We start from the raw sequence: 11,252 nt of genomic DNA, 5'->3' as shown, positions 1-11,252 counted from the left end.
TGTCGTGTCCCGAACCCCCCCCCCCCATTCAATTTTAGGACAATTGTGGCCCAAAAACTTTGCCCACGCCTGGTTTAACCTGTACTTTAAACCGTTCTATTAAACAGTTAACAGTTTGTTTGTTTTTTAAATTTTTGCTTTTGAATAATAAATATTCACTTTGCATACAACGAAAAACAACAATATAAAACACAACATATAAAGCAATGCAGGGGGAAGGAAAGCGAGTGAATACTGTACCTTTTTTACCTGTAAGGAACACACACCTGACAAAAGGCTATCTTCACATCCAGGATTGGTTGGCTGCAGTTGTATAAGAAATGTCTGCTCATAAATACCTGCAAGACACAACAGTGGGAGGAAGGAACTCAGAAAACTGACAAGTGCTGTACAGGAGCTTGGTTTTTGTTTGTTGATCTAAACATATGTACTTTGAAACAGCAGACATTATGTCACTTAATACTGATAATCCTTTGTGGAACTCAATAGTTTTCTATACTGTAGCATTCAAGGACTCCCTCGTACAACGAAGCCTTATATGTTTTCTTCTTCTAATTCTTCCTGACACTAACACTTTTTGACATCCATATGGATGATTTTAGTTTTAGATTTAGACATGAATAAATATTCCTCCTACAATAATAGTGTGGCATTTTGCCCTGTCACTGAGAATAACACTGACACATTATCTTTGAGCCTTTTCTTGGCAGGCGTTTAGTTTTTTTTTTTTATGGCACAGAAATTTGAAAAAGGCAGGAGCAGCAATGTTTATCTGTGGCAGGTGAAAATCACTGACACCTTAATGTTTCCAACCTGCCGCAGAATATAGTGCATTTGGAGTGAACCACCAGCATTTAGAGAGGTTTAAGGCTCTTTAAGGACTTGACCTTGGCCTCGTTGACCCTGTGAAGTGTTTTACACTACAGTAGCATTTTCATCCATTTACACCTTTTCACTTAGACAATATTTGTATTCAGTGAATCTACTGCCTGTGCACTTTTTGTCTCATATATGTTGTGTTTCACACTCCCAATACCACTGTTAGCTGCTTTGGACTTACAGTCTCACTGCTGTTAAACTATTGGCATTTATGTATTTTAATTTGGTAAAATTCACAGTGAAGAAGCAGCTCAGGGATTTAATTAAGATTATTCATATATATTCCTGCCGCTCAATTAAAAAAAAGGCAAAAGTGGAATAAGGGAATTACACTGCATTAACATCTTTGGCTGGAGGCAGTTAGCTGCTAGCGCTCACCCACAAGTGGCGTCCGAGCTCCGAGCAGATTTTATTTGACTGATAATTAAACTCTCAGGGTCCTAATGATCACATTTCCCAAACTGGAATAATAAGTGCTGATAAGGTTGGCAAGTGGTGAAAATGGAAACAGAATTAATTCAGGATTTAGTTTTGGAATTTATTCCCCAGTGCAGTTACCGCAGGAGTTTTTAACGATTTTGTCGATGTGTTTTCGTTGGCCCAGAGTACTGACTTATGTACTATCAGGTCTAGGTCTGTATGATGGAGTGTACAGGTTCCAATATTACACGCAAACTCAGGACGTCAACAACACATCAGTAACTCTCCAACCACGACCGCGGTTCCATACCACAGTGTGTATATGTGAAGCCTGACAGGACAAACACCCCTGCTGCCAAAAAAGCAACTCAATATTTGCTATTAATCTGACAAACCGATGCTGAATCACAGAGACCACCTAGCCAGCTGTATCTGCGGTGCCTTCATCTTCAGCCATCTGTGTACATAGGATATTAAACCTCTCACCAGGACCAAAATATTTGCTTTCCATCAGTGTACGCTGTAATAACACAAACACAAACACCACCTGAATCTTCTCTGAGTGCAGAATGATGCTGGGAATGGAAGGACGAGGCAGCAGTGCTGAACACACATGGAGGAAAAAAATGATTATGTTTGGATGAAGGTTTACAGGCTAAGCTAGGCTAGGCTAGGCTAGGCTAAGCTAGGCTACATACACAATCATATCTCAAAAGAGTGGGATTAGATATGAGTTGTGGTTGACAGTTTAGATGTGATGAGGAATTTATCTCTAAAATGGAGACAGGATGAAATAGAATGTATAATCAATAACAACTTTTTGGAGATTTTTTCATAATTATTTATAGCAGGGATTTCAATTAAAATCAATTTAGGACTAATCATTTTACCCTATTAGCACAAAAACTTGCAAATCAAAATCTGTGTTTATTCAAAAAATATATATACGTATATGTCCTAATTGTGGGTTCATAGTGTAGCACGCTTGCCTTGCAAGTAGATAGTTCTGGGTTCGACTCCCAGAGGAACCGCACATCTCTAATAGCGCCTCCTGTGGCTGCCTGTGTCAGTTAAAACCAGTGTAAATTTCTCCATTGTGCAATGAATAACAAACAAATCTGACAAGAAATGCACAAATGTATAAAATCTTATAAAAAAAATCTTTATAAAAAAGAAAATTCATTTAAATCTGTGCCTAATAGCGCCTCCTGTGGCTGCCTGTGTCAGTTAAAACCAGTGTAAATTTCTCCATTGTGCAATGAATAACAAACAAATCTGACAAGAAATGCACAAATGTATAAAATCTTATATAAAAAAAATCTTTATAAAAAAAAAAAATTCATTTAAATCTGTGCTGATCATGGATCGGGTTGAGATGCTGTCTTGGTTAAAGCCAACACTACACTTGACCTGATCAATATGACCCAGGGCCTGGGGTGACTAAGGTGTTGACTATAGAAAGTTTTCTTACCAAGGTCGGGGACACACTCCTTAGTTTGGTCACTAAGCAATAATGGAGGGCAGTGCCAAACAAATTATTCAGTTACTTACTTACAGAAAAAGCCATCCCACAGAAGGGGAATTAGTCTGGGAAAAGCAGTTTTGTAGAAATCACAGTGTTAAAGTTAATTGGGGATTTGAAGCCCATCTACAGAGAGGCAGTAACACTGCAGAAATATTGTTAATCCAGTCTTAAAGAAAAGACTTAAGGCAAAAAAAAAAAGTAATACTAATTCTCAGGTCTTGCCAATGATTTTTCCCAGTGCTTCATTAGTTTTGACTGGGAAAACAGGACCGTCTTTATCATCATTACTTCAGTGTTTACTCTCTTCCTCAGCTTCTACCAATAACTTGCTTTGGTCTCTGGTGTATAAAAGTAAAAACAGAATTTAAAACTCAACTCTCAACACCTGCAAAAAAAATCCTAGCATTTACCAGAAAATTGAAAAAACTGCCCCTCTTTCAGAAACACACCTTGCCCTGAGTGTATTACTGGCTGTTGCATCAGTGACTATGCAGCAGCACTTACTGTATGTAGAATGTAATGAAGTTCTGAGTGCACGGTGGATACAGGCACAACTCCCGCTCCGGGAAGTGACGGCTGAATGAATGGTGCCCACGTTTCTGAATTTTAAATCTTCCAGGCTGCGATCACAGATTCATAGTTATGTAAAGGACAACTTGCAGAGTCTGTATCAAAACAATTTCACGCCGCAGCAGCGGGGTGAAGTGAGCAGGCGGGAAACCCTTAAAATAGAACACCTGCTGCTGAACGTATCACTTTTTGGGACAAATATCGAGGGATTATGGCACAAAATGAACCTGTGTAGGAGTGACATGTTTGGAAGCTGTGGCTATTTTAAAAATATGATGAAAAATAAAGATGGAGTTAAGGTCAATAATTTCAACCTTCCCATTACATCACCTTCGTCTTAGGCGCAAAAGGTTCGAGGTTAAAGTTCAAAACCAGATGAAACATCTCTTTCACACACAGTGGTTGGTTGGTCTGTGGTGGCTGGGCCTGAATAGACTGGGAGTATTGTCATTAGATCACAGGTTCAAATCCCATCAGGCTGGCTGTGGTGCTTTGAGAAAGTGCCAAGAAAATCTCTTGATTCCTGCACAATGAACTCCTTAAATATTCAGAGAAAACATTCTAATAAATATTTATAAACAACTGGGATGACTAAAAAAAGAAGAAGAAGAAGCAGAAAAACTGGTAAAAGATTTGTTTGAGAAAACAGGTGTATCATTTCTCTCTGATGCTGATGCAGTACTGTTCCATGTGTGTGTGTGTGTGTGTGTGTGTGTGTGTTTTGGATTCTGGGCTTTCTGTTAAATCTGCTCCAGTGGACACATCAGTCCTGAGGACAACCAATCACCATGTTGGATTCTTGGCAGGTCGCATCCCCCAATCTCAAACTTTAGGGATTTTTTTTTTCACTTAAAGCACACAGGGTGAAAACTAGCACTTGTGAGGTCAAAGGTCGACATACAAGCTCTTATACTTGTATAGTGTAAATGAGATTTTTATTTTATTATTTTAATAATAGGTAAGTTACTGTTATGGTTTTGGTTTCAAGAAATCCTACAGTGTAATCCAGAGGCGGACATCTGGCATAATTAAAGAGAAAATTATAATTCTATTATTATATGATAACTATAGTGGTACCATATCTGAAAAGTACATAAATTAAAGCTAAAGGTACACCGTTAAAATCCACAAAAATACACATTTTGTAGTAAAATATGTCGTACAAACAAATTGTTTGATTGATTTTCCTATTCAACATTTCTCATGTGGAAACATTAAACTAACAGTGACGAGCATATAAACAGTTGAATTACCTGAGAAGACTCTGTATATTTCTGGTTAACTGTGATTACAGGCAGCCTGGCTGTTGTTACAGGATTCGACTGTTACAGAGATGACAGTGGTTCAGCGGCTGCTGGCTGAGTAATGATCAAAACAGAATGTGTCTGTCCGTCTTCACACCAGTGCGTTTTTCCAGCATCAGTCTTCACTCCCTGTCCTCTCATCTCTGTCAAATGTGTGAAAGCTACACGTTCATCTATTTTCCCCACGTCACGTCGGTGAACGCACACGACACAGCGTTCTCTCCCTTCACGTCTTCAGTCCTCCCTCCATCTTCAGTCGGCGCGCGTTCTCCCCTTCCCTGCGTTCTCGCTTTTGTCCCTCCCTTGCTCCCACCATTCCCTGCTCCCAGGCTCGCTGCAACCATCTCCCCTCCCCCTCCCCGGGCGCTCCATGGGGAGTCCTGTGTTCAGCAGCCTCAGCCTCTCCTGCAGTACGCAGCCTCGCTAGCCGGGCCTTTACTGCGCGGCCCAAAACAGCCTCCCTTCACTGGGCTCAGGGGAACGGAAACACTTCGAACTGCAGGCCCGTCCAAGAACGACAAAACAATGTTTCCTCCTCGGCTCACCTTCCAGTTAGTGTGGATGTAAATTCACACACACACACACACACTGACGTTTGTTTTAAGCGAGAACACACACGTCCGCTGCTTCTGGCTTTAACCCAACATCATTCACTCACTTCTCACCCACGTCATCTCCTCGAAATTAGCAAAACCAGTGGCATGCTACTGGAAATCCAGAGCAGCATCCACTGCAGTTTTCTGATGAGCTTCATGGTAACAACATGTTCAGCACTGACACTGACACTGACACCGGCACTGACACTGACACTGACACCGGCACCAGCCCGTTTATCTGATTTACAGCAGTTCTTAGAGAACTTGGAACATCTCAGGATTAAGAGAGGAGAACACCAGAACACAACAGGAAACTACGACTGTAGTTTCTGTAAAACAACCATTACAACCAGAATGATAAATAAAAAAAAGATTTGATCTGATTTATGAAACATCCAATGCTACAAACACACTCTGAGCTTCATCAACATTTAATATCTTAATTTTGGAACTGTGACCAAAAGAAAGCTGGACAGTCAGTGTCAGATGATGCATAGCATTGCACAGACATAACTTTTTTTTTTAAAAGAAAGCTGGACAGTCAGTGTCAGATGCATTGCACAGACATAACATTTTTTTTATATGTCAGATTAAATTCATTTTTTTATTGTCTCTCTGTTTCTCTGTAGTGGTAAGACGTACATCAGACTGAGGGAATATACTCTAATTCAGCATTAATTCAATTGTATTCATTGGAAATCCTATTGTAAATGGATGTTTTTCTCTACAGTGGACAAAGGCTTTAGGAAAATATATGAAGTCTACTGGTTGGTAGACCTGTAAGATAAATGAATCTCCTGTTTTGACTTGTTATTGTTCTCGACAACACAGTGATTCAAAGCAAAACAGATGACTAATGGGAAGAGACGAGCGCGTTCTCATGGAAACACATCACAGTAAGAGTGACAACAGACTTGACTCCAGCACTGTGACAGTGTTTGATCAATGTTAAAATCTCAGGCCTGTACTGACCAATAGGAGAACGGTATCTAAGCAGAATAAATACTCTTTAGTATCACTTCTAATACAGCTTTTCTCATTTTGATAGTAATTACAGTATTGGCCAATAGTGTTTCACTACTTTAAACAATAACACTGGAAACATGTATGTTCTCTATGAATAAATAATTAAGTAAGTAACTAAGGGTTAAACATTTACATATTATTATATACTTAAATAATAGAAAATAAACTAAAATATAATTTAATTAAAAATACACATTAATAATTTGATAGTCAAAATAATATAATAAAAACATTTATAACTATACACGCTACAAATTTCAGTTTCTCTTTTAAACCAATGTCAGAAATATAAAGACAAAACTTCAACACCTCAAAATCCTAATTAGGATCATTAATAATAAAATAATTTTAAAAACTGCTGTCCTTCACTTCACATATTACCCATGTGTGTAACACAGCAACGACCTCGTCCTAATGCTACTTTAACTTTTTTTTTTTTTTTTTTACATAACATAGGATTAGACTACTGATAATCCAGCGTCTGCGAAACCTTCGTGGATTTACAACGCTGCCGTCATCTGCGGCAGGACAACGTCAGACTGTTTTGGAGATTGTTTTTTTATTGATCTCTACCAAATACCTACTGGATCAATATCAGTGATCACTGTGTGTAACCCTGCAGAGCCTGTTATGAAGCGGAGGACAGGTCTGCACATCACACCTTCACATGTGAGAGCGTGTCCTGTACGCCATCAGACGAGGACAGTCAAATGTCATCGTCACAGATTTGAAGTCTCTCTGCAGAAACACACTGTGTTTAATTCGTCAAGCCCTGTTCCCTGCAGCACTTTCACAATCGTGGACGACTGATGGTGAATAATTCAGCAGCCAAGGTCACACGGCACTAAAACCTTCCTGCTTTCATACTTGATCAGGGACAGTTTGTTGTGACACCTCCTGGTCTGTACCGACTCCACAGCACTAACTAATTAGCTGCTGACTGCGGGCGTTGGAACGTGTGTAGACAAAAGCCAAAAATATCAGGAATTATTAGTAAACACAACAAGACAGCAGTTTGTGTCAGCGAAGATCAGAACTGTTGTTGTGATGTCTTCCTCAGTTCTACTGGTGCCACGGTAGAATGGATATGCAGAAGAAGAAGAAGAAGAAGGCCAGAAATAAAGTCGATCTGTTGAGGAATCCCATTCCCCGTGAACTGACTTGTGTTTCAGAGATGATGTTCACCGCTGTACAGCAGCTTCAGGATCAGAAGCAGCAGCAGCAGAGAACCAGTGGTAAACACTGCATCAATCATCAACTCCCAGGTTTGTGTGAGGCTGTTGTGATGGAGCACAGACTGATCCCATGTCCCCGGTGAAGCAGTGATGCTCTGCATAATGCACAAGGTGCGCAGCTGACTTTTTATGGGGGTGGATGGATGGGAGGGAGAGGGAAAGGAGGGAGGGAGGGTGGATGGGGGGTGGGGGGGGCATCATCCATTTGCACCACTCCTGCACTTCCAGGCTAATGTCCATACAGTCTGCTGATGATGATACTGATACTGATGCTGCTGCTGTTGCTGCTGCTCCACTAAAGGACTACAAGTATAAGATGAATAAATGTTGAGACTAACGTGGAAAACCCTGAATAACAAAAGGCCAGTGTCTTTAATGTGACGTTATTCTCCAAGTCCAACTAAGATGCCCTGTGATTTTTTTTTTTTTTTTTACCCCCAGCCAATCACAGGATGCGTGTTTTGATGGGAGACAGAGAGAAGGACTAACGCCATAACGCATGTCCCCCGATTGTGAAACATCCGCAGCGGAGAATCTGTCTACGGTTGTATTCGTTTCTCTACCGTCGCTGTAGTGGACTTCATTAACCGTCTCCTCCAATCAATACCCCGGTGTCCGCGGCAGATGAAGCCCCGCTTTAAGCATCGCACATCGCACATCACAAACACAGGAGCCCGCACTGGGCCTTACCATTCCGTGCCAGCTGATGACGATCGCAGCCCGGTGACAGTCCTTTTTCAAAACATCCCGACGGAGACCGGTGGAGCAACCATGGCTGAAGGCTTTGATTTTCAAACGGTCATAAAGATGCGGAAAGTGACGACGATCCCCCCCAAAAAATCAAGGTCTGCTGATGCTGAATCACTGTTTCCCCCTTCAGCTCTCACCACCTTGTAACCATTGTGCTGCAAGATGCTGGCTGTACCATTGTGGAGCTGGTGATGCATAGAGAGAGATAGAGGGAGACGGAGGGAGGGAGGGAGGGAGGGAGGAAGAGAGATACACAGAGAGGGAGGGGAGCGGGGTGAGAGAGAGAGAGAGAGAGACATGTTGTCATAGCAACCCAATAGGAGCAAGTTTGACGTCAAGGGCCCGAGAAACACAGGAGGAGGGAGACGAGGGAGGAGAGAGGGTGAGGGAGGTAGAGATCATATGGATGGAGGCTCCCTCTCTGGATCTGGGAGGGATTGTTCCCATCCTGCACTGACCCGCCAGAGCCGATGAAGAGGCTCGGTGTTAACGCAGTGATAAGACGTGTATCTTTATGTTCACATTTCAGGACAATATTTTTAGACTCCCCAAAGTATTTTTAACGCAGTATTTGTGTACATACATAATAATTTCACACTGACTTTTTTTTTTACTTATCAATAGTAATACAAATATTTACATTTAACAACATTTTTCTTTTATTGTCTTATTGTTTTTCCTCTACAGGGGGTGCTATAACGTAGCAGTAATTCCACAGTCTGTGAGTGAACTGGGAAAATACAACACAACATATTTAGTGGGGGATGTACACAAATCTAAACTATAAAAATGTGTTTTAGTTTGAGATGTTGATGCTGCTGCTAAGTATATATTGGTATATAATCTTTAATCATTTGTTTAGAAATGTTTTTCTACATTTTTTGCTAATTTTATTACCATTGCTTTTTATATTTGCTCCCATTTTCACTGTGTTGTAAATATGTAAGTACATATATCTAATTTTTTTCTTTTTAAGTCTTAAACCCTTAGGAGGTAAAACTTGTTTAAAGTTTAGTAGCGGAGGTCAGAGTACAGAGTACAGAGGTGACGTTTTATCTTTACTCAACATGTACATTTCTAATTTACTCATTGTCTGTTATTATTTCCATCCTTTGGAGAGTTACAGCTCCAGCCAATATGTAGTTAACCCAAGGCGAAAGGGATGAACATCCGGAGAGGCTTTGAGATTAAAATTGAATTTTTATGACATCTGGTATTTAAAGTTCAGAGTAAGGACATGACGAAGTCTGGAGGCAATTTGAAATAGAACACTCGGACATGTATTTTAGGTTATAAAAGAACTGGACTTTTTTATTATTATTATTAAGACATAAGGTGGTTTTGAGATTCTTAATTCAAAACGATCGATCAAAGATATTATAATCAATAGAAAAACAATATAGGTGTCTGTCTTTTATAACTAAAGTGTGCTGAGAAACATCACTCAGGCGCCTCATTGATCTTTGAGCTGTGTTACATAAAATCTAATCTGATTTTTTAATTAACCTTTCCCAAAACATTAATTTTTTACATCAACCTTTAAAATTGGAGCTTTTTATTGGCCATTTGTGCCAAAGAAAACCCAGACAGTCCAGACATGTAGGAATTCTTGTACGGGGCTCAACCTGGAGATAAGTATAGAATAAAAAAAGAGTAAAGTAAGGAGAAAAAAGTTCAAACAAATGTATACAAAATACTAGGCAGAATACCAATTACTGAGTAGAGTAGAAACAAATACATAACTATGTTTGAGTGAGTTTGACATTATTACATGTACATTATTGCACATTAGAAAAAAGGACACGTGGATATATTCTACATGAATAACTAGGCTGTGATAATGATAATGAGTGGTTTTTGAACTAATATCAATAAGCACTAATATAATTTTTGTCATCAGCTTTACTGTTAAAACCATGTCTTGTGTAAGCTAAACTCGAATAGTAACCCGTTAAACTTTGTAACAGGTTCTGACCTAGCTCTATCTGTTATGTCAAACTCAAGGCCCGGGGGCCAAATGTGTCCCGCCAAGTCATTGTGTACGGTCCACGGAGCCTAAAAAGCATTTAATAAAGTCCATGCAGCAGAGTTTCTTAATCTGATGAATTAAACTTTTATATTTCACAGTAATGAACAATATTGGTCATTTGAAAAAATAATAATCAATTTCAGTTTTCAGAGTCTTCCATTTAAAACTGGCCCTTTAAGGGGAGCTGTATCGCTGATGTCCCCCCCACCCCTCCCACCCCCTCAGGTGAAAATGAGTTTGACAGCCCTGCTCTGTCTTGTTCTTTTTCTTTTTCTAAACAGATACAAACATTTGAAAGAAACTCCATTTTATTCCATAGATGAGGCAGAAGAGCAGGTTGAATTACATCCTTCAAAACACCACAAAGAAGGAATAATCTCAAGGAAACCTCACGTGCAGACGTGCTAAATATGATATTTGACTAAAATATGTAGAGAAAAGCCATTGATATTTTGATATTTTCATACACAAGCATTCTGTTTAATGCACACACCGCTCTTGTTGTTCTTTAGACTCGACGGGAGGTCAAAGAGATGGAACTGACTGAAATTATGAGTCACTAATGTGATAAAAGTGATTTAAACTGACCTCAGTTTCACATTAAAGCGAGTGGGACTTTTAGTCCTCTGTGATTTACGGCGACAGAAAAAGAGCATTTAAACTCTCTGCTCCTCGTTATGCAGACAGAAATGAGTTTCATTCTCTAACCTTCTTCACTCTTTGACCAAACAGAACAGGGAGTGTTTGATCAGAGTGTGGTTGTTGGAATGGTTTTCTTTGATCGTTACAACCGCTTTGTTAATAATAAAGCCTTACATCCAGGCAGTTGAACATTAAAGTACTGCTGCAAGTCTGTTCACCTCAGGTCCAATTCAGGTTAGAAGAATTCATCACAGGAGTCACAGGAAGCCTGATTGT

The 11,252-nt window shown here is 39.8% G+C and overlaps 1 protein-coding gene across 7 annotated transcripts in view; it reads right to left on the bottom strand.

The window, feature by feature from the left end:
- Positions 1 to 8,532, bottom strand: part of mapk10 (mitogen-activated protein kinase 10) — a 32,842-nt gene extending 24,310 nt beyond the window's left edge. For 5 of the 7 annotated variants that reach the window (XM_017038741.2, XM_017038740.2, XM_017038738.2 and 2 more), the window contains exons 1-2: positions 8,246 to 8,532; positions 267 to 338 (exon numbers count right to left, since the gene is read on the bottom strand). In XM_017038741.2, coding sequence (XP_016894230.1) covers positions 267 to 338; positions 8,246 to 8,248 — 75 coding nt within the window. In that variant the 5' untranslated portion in view covers positions 8,249 to 8,532. Of the gene's footprint in view, positions 1 to 240; positions 339 to 8,245 lie in introns of those variants that run through there. The other 2 variants (XM_017038745.2, XM_017038744.2) reach the window with 2 other exon arrangements.
- Between the last annotated feature and the right edge of the window lie 2,720 nt (positions 8,533 to 11,252).

The sequence above is a fragment of the Cynoglossus semilaevis genome, chromosome 14, assembly GCF_000523025.1.
Source record: "Cynoglossus semilaevis isolate Cse_v1.0 chromosome 14, Cse_v1.0, whole genome shotgun sequence".
Lineage (NCBI taxonomy): Eukaryota > Metazoa > Chordata > Actinopteri > Pleuronectiformes > Cynoglossidae > Cynoglossus > Cynoglossus semilaevis.
Note: the sequence above shows the minus strand (reverse complement) of the source record. Positions and strands in the feature narration are given on the sequence as shown.